Source organism: Ambystoma mexicanum, chromosome 2q (genome assembly GCF_040938575.1).
Source record: "Ambystoma mexicanum isolate Mex_15411 chromosome 2q, UKY_AmexF1_1, whole genome shotgun sequence".
NCBI classification, from domain to species: Eukaryota; Metazoa; Chordata; class Amphibia; order Caudata; family Ambystomatidae; genus Ambystoma; species Ambystoma mexicanum.
This window is the reverse complement of record NC_090924.1, coordinates 12,143,557-12,166,689: the sequence shown is the minus strand read 5'-3', so window position 1 is coordinate 12,166,689 and position 23,133 is coordinate 12,143,557. Positions and strand designations below refer to the sequence as shown.

At 45.3% G+C, this 23,133-nt stretch overlaps 1 protein-coding gene across 3 annotated transcripts in view; it reads left to right on the top strand.

Annotated features, from left to right (window-relative positions):
* Window positions 1-23,133, top strand: part of PGAP6 (post-GPI attachment to proteins 6) — a 1,624,027-nt gene that overhangs the window by 132,058 nt on the left and 1,468,836 nt on the right. For 2 of the 3 annotated variants that reach the window (XM_069646775.1, XM_069646776.1), the window contains exon 2: window positions 1,124-1,301. In XM_069646775.1, coding sequence (XP_069502876.1) covers window positions 1,124-1,301 — 178 coding nt within the window. The remainder of the gene's footprint in view (window positions 1-1,123; window positions 1,302-23,133) is intronic. The other variant, XM_069646777.1, reaches the window with a different exon arrangement.

Here is a 23,133-nt window from a genome sequence, read left to right as displayed (position 1 = left end):
TAATGGTTCTTATGTAGGTCTTTAATGCCCCTAGATGACGATATACAGTGAGCATAATTGTACTCAACATATGGTCCTAGTTATAATATACAGTGCCTTAAAAATGAAGACAGTACGATTTCAAGTCTCCCTTCACTGATGTCTTCCCAAATTCAAGATAGTTCTTTATTGAGCTTATCTAATTGGTACTTTGAAAAGTCCTAGCCCTCTGACCCCACAGATAACATACTGCAATTGGTGTAAGAGACTGCTTTAGTTGCATGATAAACTCGAAACACATTAGGATCCTTGAAATCTTGGAAACCAGCTGAAATCTATTAAAATATAAAACCTATATGTCCTGCACAGATAAATCACCCCAGGTACTCTGATTCTGACTTGAGTTTCTATGATTCTAATTTGTGATGGGAATCTGCTTGATTTTTATGGCTAGATACAGTTGAGTTCAAAACTTCATTTGTGGAACATGTATATCGGACAGAGGGAAATATTTAAAATGGCAAACTACAAGCAAGGCACATTAACTTGCCCCTGCTATTAATGCCTGTTCTCCACATGTACATAGCACAGTGTTGTAACTATCACTTGCTAATGGCTAGTTATTCCATGTGTGTGGCCTAATTTCAGGACAGTCACAATTTTGTGAGAATAGTTACTGGAAAAAAGAGGTCATTGCCTAGTAGAAATCCACATTTGACCAATTTTGGGGTTTTAACTAGAACTATTTAATGTATTCATTTAAACTTTTATATTTGCTGGCCCTACCCACAGGGTCTTGGAGCACCTTACAAAGTACAAAAAGGAAGAAGTTAAAAACATGTCTTATTCATTACCCAGTCAGAGTTAAATATTTCGAGTTGCAAGCTGCTAGCCAACCTTGAAAAGTCACTCGCCACCTCAATTCTATACATACATATGACACAGCATTTCTTATTCATCAATAATCTCTAGCCAGTGGCCAGTGCAAATTGTGTGCCCCGACACAAAATACTTAATAAAATAGAATGCACTCCTTTGCAGTTGCTGGTTTTCTGCCTTGCCTTTCGTCCCTGTCCCCATTTCCCGTTTGACTTTCTTTGTGCTCTTGCTCATTTGTTATTTATTTTTATCTCATTTTCTGCAGACCTGATCTACATATCAGAATTTGTGTCTGAAAGTGCTCAACATCTGTCCTTTTACAGTTGGTACGGGAATGTCCGCCTTTACCGCTTCCAAGTTCCAGAAGACACTGTTCTACTCCGTTGGCTTCTACAAGCATCTAGGGGGAGAGGACCAGAGTGTCAAGACACAGATGTTACTGTGTGAGTACATGTCACTCTGGGCTGTTCAGAAGTAATTGGGCACCAGAAAAAAGTAAAATGTGTTATTTTCATAAACGTAGTTCTCAGATTTCCTGTCAAAACTGTTTTTTTCCTATTCCTTTTTATTTTACATTAAAAACTGTTTTTTACTATGCACTTTCTGTGTACAGTGTCCATAGGTACTGGTAATTCATGTCCCCCTTTCTTCAGACTTGTATGATGAGCGTGTAAAGCGAACAAAGCGTTTCTTTCATAGCATACAAAAAGTGAGTCTTTGCATTGTTGTGTTCCCAACTTTGCGCAGGCTTCAGCCTCAATATTTCAGGTCCTTCTTTTATTTGGAGCAATGAAATGCTTCTTGCAGATATGGGGTCTAATGTAGTCATTCTCAGAATAAATTATTTTGTGCTTCTCAGGTGAGGTTTCCTTTTTACCTCTGCATACCAGCTTCCACATTGATCTTTTAAGAAAATGTGTTATTCCTTAACAGTTTGCCTTTCGATGATTCTGGGGCTTTCAATTTGCCTGAGGCAGATACACCCAATGTCACTGTTTCTCCCCTCCTCACCTGTCTTTCTTGTGACGATCTTGGAGGTAGGTTCTTTCTTCCTTACTGTCCGGGACTTGTATAAGCCTGGACGCGGGTCTTCGTAGTCCAGCGTGAAGTTGCAGCCTTCCGACGGAAGAGTACAGCCTCCGAGCGAGGAACCAGGATGCAGACAAAAGGACCCGAAGGAACGGGTAAATTCCAGGAATAGTCCACGAAATTGAGTAAGGGCAGGGTGAATTGGATACCAGGAAGGGAGGAGGAAAAAGGAATAACTGGGAGAGCGAAGCGAACTTCGGAACGCACGTCTAGCTACGCCAAGCAATAGCGTTGAGATGCGCGGGGCAGCGTAGGCGTGGCCTTTTTCGAGAAAGCTGAACGTAGTAAGAGACGAATGGCGTGGCGCGCTTCGGAAGCATCGGCCATGTTGGTATGAACGCGGAGTAAACACAGCAGCGCATCATGGACCACGAAGTCCAAAAGGGGCGAGCACGGCGGTTCATGACAGCATGCCGCCTCCTAAGCCCGGCTCCTCCGGGTTTGCCTGGGTGGATCCGATGATCTCTTCTTAACAGGCGAGGGGCATTCATGTTTGAGACCGGTTCACAGGTACACTCACTGGGAGGGTACCCCTTCCATTCAACCAGGTACTGGAGTTGGCCGCGTCTGTATCTGGAATCACATATGCTGGAGACCTCGAACTCAAGTTGTTTATTGACGAGTACTGGAGGGGGTCTAGGAGCAGTTCGAGTAAAATGTATAAACGGTTTCAACAAAGAAGTGTGGAAGACTGGATGAATCATTTTCCAGGAATCTGGAAGCTGGAGTCGGTAGGCTACTGGATTGATGATTTCCTTTATAGAAAAGGGTCCATAATACTTAGGAGCCAATTTGTTTGGCCGTAGATGCCGTGGAAGAAGCTTCGAGGACAACCAGACCTTATCTCCAACTATATAAGGAGGACTTGGTCTCCTTTTGGTGTCTGCGTAACGTTTGACATCCTTTCTGGCCTTTTCCAATCGTTCCTTAGCGTCTTTGTGGATATTGATTAGGTTTCGATCCAGAAGTTGACCGTAGCGACTGGAGTTGGATGAGGTAGAATAGATGGTAGAACTGAAGGATGAAACCCCTGACTATAGTAAAAGGGACTGGTCTTGATGGCTGAGTGGTCCGAGTTGTTGTAAGCAAACTCGGCCACAGGAATCAGAAGTGACCAGTCATCCTGGACTTTGGTAGAAAAACAGCAAAGATACTACTCTAAAGTCTGGTTGACTCGTTCCGTAGCTCCGTTGGTTTGCGGGTGATAACCGGATGATAATGTACGCTGAATTCCCAGTATTTGACATAGGTGTTTCCAAAATTGGGATACGTATTGAGGCCCTCTGTCTGAGATGATTTTGGAAGGTAGTCCATGAAGTCTGAATATGTGTTCCAGGAAGATACCAGCCAGTTCTGACGAACATGGTAGCTTGAGCAGGGGTGTAAAATGAGCCATGTCAGTGAACAGATCAATTGTAACCATTATGGTCGTGTATCCTCTGGATGGAGGTAACTCTACGATGAAGTCTGTGGCGATGATTTCCCAAGGCCGTGTTGGCATTGCTGGTTGGTGTAAGAGACCTGCTGGTCATCTGTTATCATGTTTGTTCTGGTTACAGACTGCACAGGACTGAACGTAGGTTCTTACAACATCTTTCATCCGTGGCCACCAGAATTGTCTCTGAATATGATAAAGGGTGGAAGTGATGCCTCGATGTCCGGAATGGAAGGTGTCATGACAAAGATGGATAATCTTGGTTCTCAAGTTGTCCGTGGGCACAGCCAGCTTGTTGTCTTTGAAGAGGTAACCATCCTTTGTGTCCAAAGACCATTGGTTCTTCCCAATGTAATCCTTCCACAACTCAGAGGATGGGATTGCAGCTCAGAACTTTTCCAGCAGGGAGTCAGCTTGGGCCACGAACACTTGTGTCCGGAAACATCTTGGGAAAGGAGCGTGCTTTGAGAGGCTCATAGTCAGGACGTCTGGGCAGGGCGTCATCAATGACATTGTGTTCCAGGAAGATGAAGTATTTGGAACTGGTATTGAACGAAAAAGAAAGCCCAACGGGCCTGTCGGCTGTTTCTGCACTCCAGGGACTGTAGGATCTGCAAATTCCGATGGTCCGTACAAACTTGTACTGGGTGTTTGGCTCCCAGAAGGAGATGACGCCAGTCAGTGAAGGCTTGTCGGATGGCTAGCAACTCCTTTTCCAGGACGGAATAGTGAGTTTCACTGGGAGTTAGAGTGCGGGATAGATAGGCAATGGGATATTCCTTCTTGTCATCAAGTTCCTGTTTCAAGACTGCTCCGATGGTGTAATCTGATGCATCAGTCTCCACTAGGAAGGGTCGGTCTGTGTCCGGTTGGGCTAGGATGGGAGCCCGAGTGAATTCCGATTTTAATCGTTGAAATGCCGACTCCTGAGCAGAGGTCCACTGAAATGGAGTGTCTTTCTTCAGAAGTGTTACAATGGAGTGTACAATGTCCGAAAACATGGGTATGAATTTCCTGTAAAAGTTAGCAAGCCCCTGGAAGGATTGGATGTGTTTCACAGTAGTAGGAACAGACAGGCCAAGACAGGATGGACTCGACCTTGCAAGTATCCATTCCGATGCCCTTGGAGCTAAGAACAAACCCAAGGTAGTGAACAATTGATACATGGAATAGGCATTTTTCAGGTTTGGCTAGGAGCTTATGTTCACGTAAACGCTGTAGAACTGCCTTCACATGTTCTTGATGTTTTCCAGGATCCTTGGAGTAAATCAATATGTCGTCTAGGTACACTATGACGAAAAGGAACAACATATCAGAAAAAACCTGATCCATGAAACGCTGTAACACGGCGGGAGCATTAGCAAGACCAAAGGGCATTACCAGGTACTCAAAGTGGCCAAAGGGAATTCTGAATGCTGTTTTCCACTCATCGCCTTCTTTTATACGAATGAGATGGCATGCGCCCCTGAGATCAAGCTTAGTGAAGATGACAGCTCCAAGATATCTGAGATAAGGGGAAGTGGGTAGCGATCGTTGAGAGTGCACTGGTTGAGGCGACGGTAATTGAGAACGAAGAAAAGAGAAGCACCAGCTGGGGACTTGGATGGTCGAATCGTTTCATTTGTTAGATTAGTGTCCAAATATTCTCGGAGGGCCCTCTTTTCCGGTTCAGACAAAATGAATTTTTTTCCAAAAGGAATTACCGCTGAAGGCTCAATATCAATAGCACAATCCTCAGGTCTGTGAGGTGGGAGTGATTGAACAATGGCAGTTGAAAATACATCTGAGTATGATTGATAAGTTCGGGGAATCTGGATGATGTTGGAGACAGTTACTGAGGATTGCTGAGGTCCTTGGAAATCTTCTGAAGGATGTGACAAGGTGGTAAGGGATAAACATTGAGACATACAATGTTCTGAACCGAGAAACAAGGACCCTGCTGCCCAATTGATGTAGGGATTGTGCTTTTGTAACCACGGCATGCCCAAAACCAAAGGATAGTGAGCCAATTTTATAATGTCAAATTTGAGGATTTCCTGTTGATTATTTATTGACAACAGTAGATCCTTTGTTTGATGGGTTATGGGTCCAGAAGACAAGGGTCTGCCATCAATGGCTTCGACCGGTTGAATAACTTCTTTAGGTTCCCGGGGTATGTGATGTTCAACGACCCAATCATGGTCTATGAAGATGCCCATGGCGCCACAGTGGACTAAAGCCAGGATGGGGTAGGATTCTTTTTTTGGAAAAGGATAGGGTAGTCTGCAGGACCACAAGAGTATTCTGTCCAGGAGGTCTCAAGGAAGGAATAGACGAGGAGCAAACGTCTTTCTCCTGAAGCTGTGCGCCGCCTAGGATCGGGAGCTGGCGTTTCCCGAGCGCTGAGGTGGTGCTAAAGGTCATTCCCTTACAAGATGTTTGTCTGAGGCGCAATACATACATAGCCCGGTGTTAATTCTGCGCATCCTTTCCTGGGGGGGAAATAGGTCCTCGGAAGGCTCCTAATTGCATTGGCTCAGGTTCAGAGGCTTGAGTGCTTGTTGCTTCTTTAGGACCAGGATAGTTCGCGGCTGATTTAGGAGATGGCGATTTTGATTTCTTCTTCTCGGTCTTCCTTTCCTGGATCCTGAAATCGATCTGTAGGGAGAGATCCAGGAGGGCGTGAATGGAGCTGGGGCGAGCTACTCTGGCTAGTTTGTCCTTTATCTCTTCGTTTAAACCTCTTCGAAAGAGGGTAAAGCTAGCTTCTGGGGACCAATCAGCCTCTTTGACTAGCTGTTTGAAGCGTGTGACATACGTGATCATGTCCTGGTTCCCTTGTTGGAATTCGAGTAGTCGTTCCTGCGCACTGTATACGAGCTCAGGACGATCAAACATGGCCTTAAGAGCTTCTACAAACCCATCATAGTCATCCAGGAGGGCATCGCCAGCATTGACTAAAGGGGTGGCCCAGGTTAAGGCATGACCCGTGAGATGAGATATCATGAAGCCGACCTTAGCTCGAGGAGTGGAGAAATAGTATGGTTTGAAAGTGAAGTGTACCAAACAGGAATCTAGGAAGGCCCGTAGAGTTTTGGATGATCCATCGAATTTGTCAACTACTCCGCCTAACAGGACGCTTTCCTTTGCAGCAGAATCCCTGGACAAAACCAGCTGCTTTAATGCAGCATTCTCTGCCTTTAGATTCTGAACTTCAGTGGTTAATTCTTGCATGCCTCGCGTAAGGACCTGTACAGCAGCTTCCATTTCTGTCTTTGTTTCAGGTTTTAGGCGTCTCAATCTGTCACAAGTTTCACCCCTCCTCACCTGTCTTTTCTTTCTTGTGACGCTCTTGGAGGTAGGTTCTTTCTTCCTTACTGTCCAGGCACTTGTATAAGCCTGGACGCGGGTCTTCGGAGTCCAGCGTGAAATTGCAGCCTTCCGACGGAAGAGTACAGCCTCCGAGCGAGGAACCAGGATGCAGATGAAAGGACCTGAAGGAACGGGTAAATTCCAGGAATAGTCCACGAGAGCGAACTTCGGAACGCACGTCTAGCTACACCAAGCAGTAGCGTTGAGACGCGCTGCGCCGCATAGGCGTGGCCTTTTTCTAGGAAGCTGAAAGTAGTAAGAGAGGAATGGCGTGGCACGCTTCGGAAGCGTCGGCCATGTGGTAGGACATCAGAGTAAACACCGCGGCGCATCATGGACCACGAAGTCCAAAAGGGGCGAGTACGGTGGTTCATGACACCCAAGTTGTTCCCACACTGCGTCAGAATCCTGTCGTCATAGGCCAGGTTGAGCTTACCGCTACTCCCTCTAGGTTTGGGCCCTCTTGAACAGGCTTCATCTTTTGCCTAGAGATTGGTGATGCCGTAGATTAATTGCCTTTCAAGGGAAAGCAGAAGACCAGGACAAAACATTTCTTCAATCCACCAATTTCATTTGTTTTCCTTTTGAGTCTTTTAATTTGTAACGGTTACTCACCTCCCTGCAGGCTGTGTGCCATTGATTCGATAGAGGACCATCTGGACATTCACATTTGGCTCTTGCACAGGTCCCGCCTAAAGTCTGTAGCCGGGGCAGTACAATACAAGGTGATTCAGTTTTGGCTCCCTTTTGCACCCATAATGGTTACCAAGGTATTGATATTTTCTCTTCACTGGATTGGCTAGGGGCACCAGTGTATAGTACTTTAGATGACTGGTTAATTCAAACAACCTTTCCCAGTAAAGGAGCGACCTCCTTCTAATCTCTTGTAGACACCCTAGTTCTGCTGGTTCTGTCAGTCAATCCCCAAAGGTCACTTTAGTTGGCCAACTTCTCAGTTCAACAAGGGACTTGCCACTGCAAGAGTGCCTGCTAATTTGAGGAAGATTTATCCCATTGTACAGACGGACCTTCTACAACTGCCGTTTATTTTCGGAAGACAGTTAGCTACGTGACTCGTGTGTTCTTGTCTTTTAAGTTGTTGCCTACACACACACACACTTGCACTTGAAGCTCTATTGCAGCCAACACTGAAATTACACTTGTGTTCAATCAAAGCAAGTCTCCATCACTTTTGAACGGTTGGAGGATCTAGAATATGAAGTCACACATTTTGGATGGACAGAATAATTCTATTAAACCACAACCAGAGAGCTTTGACAATGGGCATCTCAGAGTTTTCACAGGGTGCTACCCCAGATCCACATCACATAAACCACTTGTGGTCCCAACTGGACAGGTACCTGCACATCAATGCTTTATAGAACCAATCAACTCTGAGGTAAAGATTGTACTACTATTTAGTGCCCACGCATAAATGCAAAGCTTAAGTCAATAGCCATAGCCCAAAAAGCATTTCTTCCTTCACTACAATATTACCTCGGACAAGAGAAGTGTCAAACTGGGCCATCAGCCAGAACCTCTCTGCATACACTAGGAAAGTGTTGTCAACGGCAGAGCGATACACTTAGGCTGATTGATTTATCCTGCACAAGAGGTGGTGCTTCACAACTAAGTAGTGGCTTTAATTTTTAGGAGAAGGAGAGTCGGCTCAGTATACATATTTGTAAAAACTCCAGATGCAATATCTATGCCTTGTTGATGGCCAAGATCCCTCTTAAACCACAGATGCATTTATTTTGAGCTTTACTCCTCCTTCTTTTCTAATGTTCATAATGCCAAACTCGCTCAATGTGATTTAGCCTTCACCTGTGCTAAATCTGCCTTTAGTAAATCCGTTCCTACTATCGCAGAGGTAGAACTGTTGGTCTCCACAACATGGTCCAGTTCTGCAGTCCTGCCTCTTAATCTGTCAGTTTGGCAGTCAGTTGCCCGAGAAACAAAGGTATGGACACTTTGTGTGTTGGTCAACTACTCGAAGATTTTGGAAGCTGCTAGAATGCCATTAACCAGACTAATCTGCAAAGCAAATTACTGCGATTTTGATGATGGTCGCAAGTGAGTGACTATAAACCTATTCTCATTTTTTAGACCATGTCCTTTTATTCATGTCCACGAGAATGATACATGCAGCCAGATGAAGTTTTGTCTTTCATATCTGGCAGCAATCTGTGTCTGTAGGAATTTGGAAAAATACGTTTTCTCCTTGCAGAAGCCCATGGTCAATCAACATATTGTAGGATGCCTGAAATGGCTGCCAATGATAAAAAGATATCTTGCCCTTCTTTGCAATCTGAAAGTGGTTCTGAACATCCTGGCATACACGCCCTTGAAACAGTCACACAATGTTAAACTTCTCTCCTGGAACTCTTTTTAGTTGCCTACACATTGACAGCTAGCATAAGAGAGCTCCAGATTATTTTGTTTTATAAGCCCTTCAGTCTTTTCATACCAAGCAAGCAATAGTTTCTTAATTTTATTTTCTAGCACACTTCCTCACAAGTGTAAAGGACTCTGCATTCTCTTGCTGCAAGAAGGACTATGTCTACACAGACCAAACTATGGAGTTACTTGAGTGAAGGTATTGGGAAATACACATCCAGGTGCGTCTTGATAGTTTCTCTTCTATCCTGCTTCAATCATCAGAGCTGCAACGTTGGCCACATCACTAAGAATTTTGTAACATTTACTTCCTGTAAACCATTTCCAGGTTGGATGCTTTTATTTATTTTTTGGTTGAAATCTCATTACCATTTATAAATTGCAAAACCAAACAAGAACCTTGCTCATGTTGCAGCTAGACTTCATCTTCCAGACAGTCGGGAGAATTGCAGAAACAGTCCAAACACAAAAAAAAACATTAGCTGTACAACAAAAAGCATAAAGACTGGCTGCATAAATTATCATGTTCACACAAACCAAATAACTGAGATCAAGGAGTGATAGCAGTAGTCTTTGAGTCTCAGCAGGTCCCCCCTACGGGCAGGCAACATTTTCTACGAGCCTTTCAGCAGACCCATGGCCCGTAGCATGGACGGGCATGTAGAGTCTCTATTGTGGTCCTGTGCATATTTTAAGGACTCTCCCCACCTCTGGAAGAAAGCCTGCTCCTCAGATTCCCAGGCGTATACCACTTTCTCTGCAGCCACCACCAACCACATACATGCTCACTAGTCATCCACAGTAGGTACCCTCGTATATCTCCAGATGGACGCTATTGCAGGTCTCACTACAAGGAGCATAGTGCGTAACAATGGAATATTATGGTTATGTGCAACGCTTGCTCTCCCTTCAAAGGCTCCCATCAGACACATAACAGGATCCACTGGAGTGTCGTCCCCAAGATCCAGTTCAACGTGTTTACAATCTCCTTTCAGTATCGTCAGTTTGGAACAGCGCCACCATATATGCATGTAGGTACCTGCGCCCTCACACTCCCTCCAGCACTGGCTACTTGCACTTCCGCACCTTATGTGCTGCATCCAATCTGGTGTGAGGTAACCTCTACCCAGGAACCTAAACCCTGTTTCTGCATATTGGGCACTACTAGTTGCCCTTTTCACCCCTCTTCTTACTTCCCTCCATGCCTCGGGTGGGATCTCCAACCCCATCTCATCGTGCCATGCCTGAATGTAAGCCGGTGAGAACTCTACCCTCCTCCCCCAAACAAACATTAAGGCTAGACACAAGTCCCTTGGGAGATCGGGCAGAAAATATTAGCTTTTCAAATTTCATAAGCACCCTAGTGGCCACTTGCCTGTTAATTGGTTGCATCACCCAATGTCGCAACTGCCAGTATTGAAATCTGTCCCTCTACCCAGAACGAAACGTTGCTTTACAGGACTCGAAAGACTGGATGCGGCTGTTCCGCTCACCTGGACCCCACAGGGGTGTCGATCGGACCCGGACAGCTGCGGTCTCCGTCAACGTGATGCGTAGTGCAGAGATGACTGTCTGGACTGGCCCGCCTAGTCTTGTCTGCTGGACCCGAAGAAGTATTTTCCTGCAAGTGGAGACAGGGATTAGCCACCTGTGGGTTTTAGTGATTGCCTCCCAACTGTTCTCGCTCTCCCCCGCTAATTACCTCCGATATCCCCTTAGTAACCTCACCTTATGTCTGTAAAAGATGAGCTCTCCATCCTGCGTGTCTTGCAGGGGCACGTAGATACCAGTTACTTCACTGGTTTGAAGGCGTTGGGAGAGTTCGGGTAAGCAGTGACTCTGAAGTCCCAGGCGGGATTGGTAAGTATCAAGTTCAAAGAGTTCAATGTGCCCAATGTTCACTCTTGTCCCCTTCCTTCCTTAAGTTGCAACTGAGTTCGTGAGAAGAAGGTCTTGTAGCTGCTGCTAGCGTTCAGGTAAGAGTCTGTGTTACCCAACGCTGTCTGGTAACTATTGCATGCGTTACCGTGTTGTTTTTCTCCCTCTTTACAGATGCGGCATATGAAGATATGGAGAATAATACCGCCGGTGGTAAATCAGGTAAGTCTATGGTGGTAAGAGGTATTTGTTGATTCCCTTGGCTCACCTTGTTATTCTTGTGCCCCTAGGTGCCGGAGTTCGGCGAAGAAATGATGGAGACAGTGCCGGATCGAAAGATGCTGTGAGAACTGGTGAGTATGGCGCCGTGCTGGAGCTGGCGAAGCGACGCGTGCAGGACTGATGTACTTTCCAGGTCGGGAGATGAAATGGATCCGGAATCAGGTGAGGAATTTGAGATAAATTCGTTTTCTGACCTTGTCCTTTTCTTCCTCTTTATTCTAGGATCTCCGGATTCGAGGCGTGCGTGGCAGAAGACTGGATGCTGGCTGCAGGCACACGGGCGTGGCAGAAGACTGGATGCTGGCTGCAGGCACGGTGAGAGTCACGCTGCTGGATGCAGAATAACACGAAGCATGTGCTGCTGTTCGGGCGTGGTTTAAATAGCCTCCAAAGTAGTCCCAGGAAAGAAGTTCCCCAGGACCACACCCGATTAAAAAAAATAGTCCCTGTAGTAAAATAGTCCCATCCAGGCCTCACGTTGGCTTGGATTTATTTGCAGCATGGTCTGCATGAGGTAAGTAATGTCTATGAGCCTGGCGCCTATGGCGCCAGGACTGATTATTATTATGAGCCTGGTGCCTACGGCGCCAGGACTGAACCCAGACAGCCCCTAGCTGGGGCTGCTGGGGTTTTAGTAAATGTCTGGATGCCTGCTCCCGGGGCTGATGGGCTTGATCCGGATGCCCGGGGGTAGGCATCATGACAGCGGCCCCCTTCAAACAAGTCTGCCAGAAATTCACAGCCCCCAGCCCGCCAGCTTCAGAAGCCTATCCCAACATAGGCAGGGAGAAAGCTAGGGTTGAAATGGATTGGGGTAAAGGAGGATGGAAAAGAAGAGAGCCCCAGACTCCCCACCGCTGAATCCCAAACTTGCATAGTCACTGTAGTAGCTGGCGGTTCATATAAACTCGATCGGCCTGTCCACCTTGGGCAGCCACAGGATGTATTGCAGCGGTTTGCCTGCCGCCACCACCTCCTAGTAGGCGACACCATTCCTTGGCTGTAAAGCGATAGACCCACTGGTGGATGACCCTTAGTTGCACTGCCCTATAGTATTTGAGCACATCGGGTAGAGCCATAACCCCCCCCCCTCACCCCAAGGTTTGTGAAGAGTAGCAAGTCCGGCCTTCCAAAGATATCCCATAATCTCCTGATGAAGCTGCGCCATAGAGTGCCTGTCGGCACCACGTCTTGAAGAGCTTGTAGGTGGTAAAGCAACATCTGCAGTATATTCATTTTAATTGCATAGATCCTGCCAAACCATGGGATAGCCCTCATCCGCCAAGATCGCAGATCAGCCCTGATGATGTCAAAGAGAGCCGGATAGCTTGCACGGTATAGATTGCTGCATCGGTGAGTAAGATAAATCCCTAGGTAATTGAGCTTCCCATGTCCCCACGTAAAGGGGCCACACGCTTCAGTAAGACAAGAGTCTCCAGCTCACAAGTGAGATTAAACACCTCATTTTTCCCAGGTTCACCTTGAACCCTGATACCTGACAAAAAGAGTCCATGATCTCCAGGAGCTTAGGTACGTATAATTCGGCTTGTGACAAAGTCAGAATCACGTCATCGGCAAAGAGGTTTATCTTGTGCGAAGTATCCTATAAGGTATCCTCTGGATTCCCCCTGCTGCCCTTATCCGCACTGCCAGCGGCTGCACCTACAGTGCAAAAAGCAGAGGTATGGTCTCCTGTGTATGCAAGAAACCCTGAGAAATCCTGCCATTAGCGGAGATCCGAGCGGTCGGAAACTAATACAGGCCAAAGACCCCTTTTATGAACCCTTCGCTGATGTTACAGCTCCTGGAGAAAAGGCCACTCAACGCGGTCAAATGCCTTTTTGGCCTCTAACCCAATAACCTGCCCGGTAGACCTGTCCGGTGGGCTACGTAACTAAGATTCACGATTTTTTCGGACATGATCTGCACCCCGACGACCCTGCACAAATCCTGCCTGGTCCTCGCCAACTAACTGCGCAGAACTTTGTCCAGCTTTGAGGCAATCATTTTAGCATACATCTTAATGTCAGTGTTCAAGACAGCAATAGGCCTGTGGTTGGAACAGGCAGTAGGGTCCTTGCCTGTCTTAGCGATATGGGATATTCTAGCCTGGCCCATGCCCTGAGCCGAGGAGCCTGTGAGAGCATTCCATTAAAAAGTATGCAGAGGGGCTCCAAAAGGCTATCTGAGAATGTCCTAAAGAAGGACAGTGTCAGCACGTCCAGGCCCAGAGACATTCCCACCTTCAAGGACGAGATATACTGCAGGATCTCCTCCTTTGTAATCTTGCATCAAGCTGGGCACATTGATCCACAAGAGCTTGGGCAATGGACACTGATCCAGGAAACCACGTATTGAGACTAGATCTGGCTGGTCAGAGGCATACAATGTTCTGTAGAAGGTGTGAAACTCCCTGAGGATTTCAGCATTGCCACCTAGCCTCCTACCAGTACCGTCCCAAATCTCAGCCACCCTACAAGCCACCAACCTCTGCTTAAGCGTCCAAGCTAAAATCTTGCCGGCCTTGTTACCCATCTCAAACTATTTTTGTTTTAATCATATAATACTAAACTCTGCCCTCGAGGTCTCAGATTAACCTGCCTCTGCGTCTCTTGAAGGGCGCGAATGACCTTGTGCAATCCCGATTCTCTGTAAGCTGTCTCCCTAGTCGGTACCTCCCGAGTAAGCTCAGTGCCCTGCTCTGTCCTAAGCCTATTAAACACTGCAGCCTTGGATATAAAGACGCCTGAACCCCGGGACCTGGGGCTCTTTAAGACGAGGTAGCAATACTTCGAGATGGATGGCGATGCAGAACGTACTCATACATCAATAATCAAACCGACTCAGGAAGTTAGCAAAACACTATACTGTTTTATTAACAATTATCTAAAATGGAGTTACAACGGACATCAACGGACGTTGGCTCTATTTCTCTCGAAGCAGCATATGAAAAAACATTTGTATACAAAAAATGTGTCACTACTGACGTCATCCTACGTGGCAAACTAAGAAAACCTAATAGGGAATGTGATGGCCTTAAAGGGAACATCTAGGTCAGGGATCCCCAACCTTTTGTTAGCAATGAGCAACAATTGAGTATCAGATGAAATGGTGAGCAACATCAGTACTTTGATGTAATTTATTGGCATTCAGTTGGTGGTAAAATGATTGGGACAAATCATAATTTTACTGAGCTGAATGCTGCTATTAGCACTGTTAATTATCAGTAATTAACAGTAATCTCATCCAGGTGTAAGCCTAGTACAGGCAATTCATAATGGCCTTAAATATCATTTGACATTAAATTGATATAGAAATACAATCTTTAGTAAATTAAGTGGCAAAGTGTGCATTATTAGGCACTAGGTCAGCAGAATTATTCAAAAACATTGCAGGATGTAACAAGATATTTGAGTGCTTGGAGTTCTGTCCCAGGAAATGTTCAAGCAATTTAATGACAGATGTTTGTTTTTTAAGCACGTTTCAACAGTAGCATTTACTCCAAAATATAAAGGCTTATTTTGGTGCTGACCACCCTTCCCTCCAAAGGGATTGTCAGGATCTTTGGGGGCAAATTGTGTATTTTTAGGAGAACTGGATGAGTAACACTGGACTCATTATGGTAGAATTTAAAGATCATTTCAACCAGGTTTTGTGTGAGGGGAGGGTTATCCATCTAAGAAATCTAGTGGAATATTATGCTTTTTGAAGCACTCAATGGTTGTTACATTGAAGACAAGTGATTCGGGATAGAAAATAAAATCTGATTGATTTGGGTACTCTTTCCCCAAGCAATCCCCTGGGAAATATAGTTATAAGTGGTGCATTTTTAAGCATGCTAGTGGGCCAGTAACATTGTTCCCAAACTTTTGAATACCACTTTACAGAAGTGGTGGGTTTTTTCCTTCATATTATACACTGAGGTGCTCGCAGTCTGAGAATCATCTGTTTACTGTCCCATTTGTGAAGGACGAGGAAGCAGTATTCAAAAGCACCTTCGTGCTCCGGAGCTGCTCGCTGAGGTGTTTGCAGTCTGAGAAACCTGTGCCCGGAAGGATAGTCTGTTTACTGTCCTATTCGTGAAGGAGGAGGAGGCAGTATTGAAATGCACCCATGTACCGCGGAGCGGCTGCAGAGCTGCTCGCTGAGGTGCTTGCAGTCTGCAGCAGTCCGCGGCCGTCCGGGCGAAAGAAACTACAACATGATCACCAGCTGACGGGAAGAAGAGGGGCATTGGCTGCGTAGTCAACACACCCTTAGTGAGGACAGCGGGCTGGAACACAGAAGCCCATTGAAAGCTGCCTTGCGTTGGGTGAAGAAATCTGTAACGCGACCAGAAACTACCAATTTACAGCAAAGGTCTGAAGGGGAGACCAGCAGGACCAGTGACAGCCATCGATGGGTGGAGTCGGATGATCCTGTGCTGCCTGAACTTACACCTATCTTCTAAGAACTCCCAAGGGTTGCACAGGTAGCTACAATCCACACTGAGATAGTGAGCTCTCCCGGTAAGACACGTGTTTGCCCCCTACAGCCTCTACAACCTTCTCCCCGCCCCCACAACAGAACTCCGGTACAGCTCCCCCCACCCACCCTCGTACATCCAACAAGCAGCCCGGAAGCAGCCCCAAATGATGTAATTACTTTGGTGCCTGTGAGGGCTGTGGCTGGGAGGAAGAGTATGGGGAGCCCAGAGAGGATAACCGTTCCGCTGAGTCCGCCTGAACAATCTGGAAAGGCTGACTCAGGAGGTGGACTTGACGGACGACGCGGCTCAACAATTTAAAAGACTACGAAGTACAATAATCTTGAACAAAATAGACATTATGCAAAGGGAAAAGGGAGACGTAGATTTACACAAGATCCCTCTACTAGAGGGTAAGATTTATGAACCACTGGCCATCTCCAAACCTTTAAACTGGGACGTGGCTCTACCATCTATGCAACTCCTTGCATTACCAGACCAGGCCATGGAAGTTGTCGCCCCATTGAAATAAGAAGGCTAGGCCACTCGGCCAAAGAAAAATCTAAGAATCAAGATTGAGTTTCACCCGGTAATCGCCAGAGCTGATCTGATAAGCCCCACTAACACTTCAAATGTCTTTGATGATGAAACAGACTGGGGCAATGATTTATCTTACTCGACGATTGAGGAAGTGGATTCCGATTCTTCAACAGCCCCCCTCGGGGAGGCACCAAAAAATTCAATACAACCAAAAGGTCTACCAGATAATAAGGGGACAGGCTGTTCTCCGCCGACGTCCAAAATTAATTTTGTACTCAAAGGTAGACAAATAAAGAAAAGAGTAAAACGCCTGAGCAAAGCGCCACTCAAATTGTAGAGTGACAGGACAGTAACTAACAAATCTTTGGACATTCAGGCGCTACGGCCAGGAACACACAGGAGTACATCAATAGATAAACATCCTGGTTCTAAAAAAAACCCCTTTCATCCTACATTTGGAGCCCTGGATATACTTTTTCAAATATGCATCAAACCCACAGTGATGGACACAAATGAATTATCTGATGCTGAATTGTTGGAAGGGACCTTGGAGATGAAGGAGACTGAACCAGCTATCAAAACACAAGGCCAAAGATGCCCTAAACATACAGCTGAATCTAACAGCAAGAAATCAGAGAATATGTCCACCCCCAAAAGGTGGCACTTTGGGAAATCTCCACCCAAAGCTACAACCTCACAAGACAAACTTGTGAGTACTCCACAACTCCTACTCAACCCTCAGTGCTTGGCTACACCACAAAGAGCAAAAGAAAACACTGAAGCGAGGGAGTTGAGAGGGAAATCCCTGAGAAAGGACAGAATCTTTGTGCCAGCCTGGGAGACTGAAGAATTCTGTAAATTTACACCGAATGCAATAAAGCGTAATACAGATGAAACGACGAACAAGAGAGAGCTAAGCTCACTCCCCTGATTCCTATAAACTCCAAAAACACAGGCTCCTGGCTTGAAAGCTCTCCCGGAGACAGTATCTCAGGACACGCAAACCTCGTCTCAGTCTCTTCTAAGGACCCCAGCTAGAAGCAAAAGATTAAGCGAGATTCCAGGAGATTTGGAGAAAGAAACTCCTAATAAAAAGACATACCTGTTCTCAATAATGTCGACGTTAACCATAGCCCTGGCGCCTTTTACGAAATTGTACGAATCACTAAACGACACCTTGAAAGACCATCTAACCATGGTGGTTCTTTCACATACAAAATTAACGTACCTTGAACGCCACATCACCTCAATGGACCACTGCAAGGCTAACACAAAGGAGAAAGGCTTGCAAATTTCAGGAACCTCGTTTCTACGCAAATGGGGTTAACCAACAACAAAACTCTTCAGGCGGCGACATCAGCCAAAACAGGGTTCCCAACTTGAGTGGCCCAATTGACGATTAATCCCTCGCCTACACTCAAGGGAACTGAATCTTCAGAGGCTTTGTCTAAAAAGTGAACCAAAGACAAAAAATTGAATGACCTTCCATCAATAAAGACACACCGTCGTCCCTTGCTCCAGCCCAAGATGTGAAAACAAAAGCTATAACCAAACCCAATCCTCGAGCAGCTAGACAAAACGGCTGCATGATCTTTGGAAGTCATGGACTAATGCAAACAACAAAAGAAGGATCCAAAGAGGGCTCGGGTCACTTGTTTCATAAAAAGAGCTGCAACCAAGGTCAGCAAAAACAACACACTCCACAGCCCGATTTAAAAGCTGGCAAATTAAAACAGACAGCCTCAATATTTGAAAAGAGAACAATCTTGAAGGTAAAGAGGAAAATACCTCCAACTGTAATCTGCAATAAACTGGATACCCAGGAAACTCCTACGAACATGGTCCGACCAACCAGAGAGCAATCTCGTGGATTGTATAATGGATCTCACGCAATACTCAATCGAGGATTCTGAAAGTGAACTGGCAGGAACACAAAAAGGAAAAAGAAAAGCAACGTCCTTATTACTAAGTCCATAATACGGTGAACCCGACAAGATTACAATTCTAGAGCCGGATACTCCAGTTTCTATTACATTAGATGCCAAAAAGACATGACACTCGCCAAGGAGGCAAAAAAAATCCAATTCAATGAAGACAAAAAACAACCAAAAAAAAAACCAATAAGTTGGTCTGTCAAAGAACGACCAGATAGAGACAAAGCAAAAGACAGAATGAATCCAAGCCAAAACGTTAGACATCAGACCTCTAACTCGAAATGGGAACCACGCACAAAACAAGAGTTCAAGAGGGCACCAAAAGGACTAAGAGACCACATTAAACAAACCACTCTGTATGTGCAAGGGGTCAGACAAGCGAAAAGAGTCCTACTCTCAAGATCTGGCAGATCGACCAAGTCTCGCACATTCTAACTAGAACGCCTACTGAAAGAAGGCGGCCGTATAATCTTGAACCGGAAAACAATTATGACCTTACTGCATCATATTCCGACCCCAAGGTCACTGTGTTCCGACTACTTCACATCATAGAGTTCGTCTATGAAAACTCCATGGATAGTGTTTACTTGCATATTTCTTCACTTCAGGTCAAAAAATGCTGAGGGAGGTGGAAAACTAAGCTAAGAGCATTAGGTTACGATCTCAGAGAAATCACCCAAGCGCAACCTGTCACAAAGAGCTCAACACGAAGAACCAACTCAGATAGGCAAACCTGCTCTCGTCAACCAGGTCCACGTCATCAGAGTACATTTACTATGGAGAGAGAGGAAGACTTGCATAAGAACTCCGATAAGACACCCTCAGCATCTACCAGACGTTATACGGCATCATCGGAAAAAACAGACCGATCCGTCCTTGGGGGACGTCAAAGCAAATCAGATGAAAATCGTACTCACAGCTCCAGGCACTCGAGGAAAGAACGTAAAACATCGTACAGGTTCAAATCATCCCCCTCTCGAAATAGACACGAGGAAAGAGACACCAAATCCACGCAATATACATCTGAGGACGTCGAGACCTCCTTTGACCGTGAACGTGTTCCTCACGGTCCCCTACTGAACTGGAAAATTACTATTGACCAAGACGACCCAAGAGGGAGACACCAAGAGGCCAGTAACGCACTACACCAAAGCATAAAAGAAAAATAACTAAGGAGATGGGCCTGGTTACCGGAATCCTTAGCATGCCACCCCAGATCTTAGCAATCAAAACTTGCTTCCAGTACTACTGGGGTTCCCAGTAGTACACTGAAAAATGACAACCAACAGCGATTGACCATCGGATCTTGGAATACCCGAGGATTTACTCACTTAATGAACATAAGTGATGTGAACATCGGACAGTTCGACATGGTGCGTCTTCAGGAGACCTGGCTCACAAGTAAACCCTCAATAGATGGTTTTGACATTGCCTCCTCACCAGCATCACAAGGTTCAAAGGGGAGACCCGCCTCAGGCCTAATCATAGCCCTACGTTCGGGAAGCGGCTGTTATTTGGAAAAAATACTACTAATTGACACTTTTATCCTAGCAGCCTTGATCGCTTGGAAATCAAGTTCGTCCCTCAAGGATAAAAGTAGATCTAAGCTCTTCCTCATGATCAACGTGTATTGAAAATTCTTGGGCAAGATCAAAACCCTAATAGATGACACAATGGAACGAAGCAAAATCGACCACATCATCATATGTGGCGATCTCAACATCACCCTTCCTAACCTGGGGGATGGGAACCATGTAGATCAGGATCCAACTGACAGCAGGACAAAGGGATCAAGGGCGAGTTTTTCCAATTCTGCGTTGAGAGGTAAATTGTGGTTGTCCTGTATGGATGCAAGAGATCTGCACAATTTGCACTTCTTAAAGTCCTCCACAACGCCCTACATTCCAACTTGGGAACAGGAAGGTCGGGAGACCACCTTGGACCACATTTACATCTCTAGAGACCTATTGCCCAGTTTCTTTTTTCGAGGTGACTAGAACAATAAACAGCAACCACAATCTACTGACGGCGGCATGGGTCATTCCAGAAACCCAGGCTTTTGACGGGATCAAATTTATGACATCCACGATCGAAGCGGCTAACAGAGGTACGCGCTTGAAGCTAACTACTGCCTCCAAAGTAGAGATCACAAAGCAATATCTAAAAGTAAAATCAAATGACACGAAAGCTTCAGGAATAACAAAGACAGATTATTGCCTCTTGTTGGTGCCCTATCAACATTCTAGGAATAACAGCAAATCCAACAAGGTTCACCACCATACCAAAAATTGGGTCATGATCATGAAAAGGAAAGAAATGCGTACGATAATAATGAGAGCCAAAAAATCACCAACAACGGAAAACACAGAGGCTGCAAAAAAAGCCACAAACAACGTCTATCAGCTCATGTGGTTTAAGGGATCCGCGCGCATGTTGCTAAGCAACAGGGCGAAGCAGCATATTTGGCGTCAGGTAGCCATGGGAACAGTTAAAACAGTCCCAAGATGGCGCTCGTGTGGATCAGCGAAGCCGACGCGAGTGACTACTTTCCTTTTCAAGTAAGTGGCGTCCGTTGCCTCAGCGTATTTACCGATTCATAGTATTGCGATTTTTGATTGTGGATGTGAAAATGTTACATGATACATCATAACTTGTAAAATACACTTGTTAACTCAATTTAGTCAAACATAAACATCTTCAAATGGAGGAGCAATACCGCGTTCGCACTATGGTGCTGGCAGCAGGACATGTATAAAGAAACAAAGCACCTAGCGCAGCATTTTACAGCGCAAGCAATCGAGTGCAGTATTGTACTGAATCATGAGTGCAGCATTTTATACTCATTGACAATTTTATATTTCTTTCTTGGTAACATATCAGATTGCCACAGCTTATTAGCGACTTATACCATTGCGTTCATAAATTGTAGAATATACGCGTTCTCTCAACTTAATTAAATGTAAATAACATAGAATGGAGGAGCCATACCGCGTTCGCACTATTATGTTTGCAGCATGACACTTATAAAGAAACGAAGCGCCGAATGAAGCATTTAACATCAGCATTTAACATGGAAATTAATCAAGTGCAGTATCATACTCAGACTCGAGTGCAGCATTCTACACGTGATAACTCTGAATTGAAAGACAATTTTATATCTCTCTCTTGGTAACTGATTAGATAACAATGGGATTTGACCCAATACACTTTTTCTGAATGAGAAGTCAAAGACCCCCGGTGTGGGTAAGTTTTGACATGAAGTAGCCGTGGTTTTTACTGCACACAATATTTAGTGAATAACCGTGACTAATGCATTACTTGTCTTTTGTCTCCTGTTTTGTTTGTATGTCTACCCCTTCCTGTTCAACAATTCTCTTACAACTTATAAATGAATGTTTTTGTTTGTTATCTATACAGTCATTTTGATGTTCTTATATTATATTACTTTCAATGCATGCATTACCTTTTCTTTTTTGCTTTTGCCTCGAATATGTATGCCGTAATACGTTGTTCTGTATATTTAATCTTGTATCAGTTTGATTACACCAGCCCTAATTTGAAAAAGGCCGATAGGGGCCGAAACACGTCTAATTAGAATGGCAATTTTCATATTACAGATGAGAATAAAATACATCTGCATTTACCTTTATAAAGGCGCAATGTCCTGGATCTTTTTGTATGCTTTTGCCTATCTTTCTCACTATTTTTGACGGATTTCTTGTGGCTTACCGTCGGTCCAGTGGTTTGCGACAGATCAATGAATGTGAGGAACAGAGGGGTGATTCCTGTCCCCAGTTTGGATTTGGTTACAACTATTTTTTGCATTAAGTTAATGTTGAACGAGTCGCCCAACAGACCAGCTGTAACCCTAAACCCAGCACTCTTGTCTTAATCTGTAAAATTATGTCGTCTAATCTTGGAACCCCTCTCTAAGTACTTGGATTCTATAAATCACTGAGTATAATTCTGCTTTTCATGCCTAATTGACACTGACATCGTTCTCACAGCCACATTGACCGTTTTGTAATAAAGTATAGATTATATATTTTGCTAAAAAACAATTGTTAGTGCCATCTGTTGCAAATGAGGAGGGCAGCTTGAAAAGGTTTCTTTGGACATTGAGGTCCGGATCCTTTAAGGAGCAAGTCCAAGAGGTGTTAGGATTCTTTTTGTAAACAGTTCACAATAACCCTGAACGGGCCTGCATGCCTAACTCTCCCCTTAGCCCCCCAGAATGGATTTGACAATTTGCCTCACCACCCACTCCCTGGAACCCATGCCCAGTGAAGGAAAGAAACCGGAGACTCTGCTCCCGGCCCCCTCTTCGTAAAACATCCAAAAGAAAAGGCCCCCACCTCTCATCCTCCAACCAGCCACCAACTAGCCTAAAACCTATTAGACAAAACCCTAAAAATACCACATAATATAGCCGAACGCCCTACCATCAGAGGCACTCTCAACGCTCGGTGCTTGGTCGCCCACCTGCTTGACATTGCAGACTTTATCTCCGCCAATGACTTACATTTCTTGGCCATCACCGAAACCTGGCTGCACCAAGCAGCAGGCCCAGCTCTAGCCCTTGCCGTCCCAGATGGCTACTCAATAACAAGGAATGACAGGGAATCAGGCAAAGGAGGCGGAGTAGCCTTCATTGCCAAAAAATCCCTAGGCCTCGGAGCCATCCAATCAGCCAGCATACCGTCATCTGAACTCCTAACAGTTAAGATCCCGCTTTCCGCATCCCAATAAATCCTTATGCACCTTATCTACAGACCGCCAGGCCATATCTCCTCTTTCGAGGAAGACATCTCTGACCTCCTTACTAACAATACCAAACTAGGCTCGCAAATCATCCTGCTTGGGGACCTCAACCTTGGCCTCAGTGATCCTAATGACTCAAA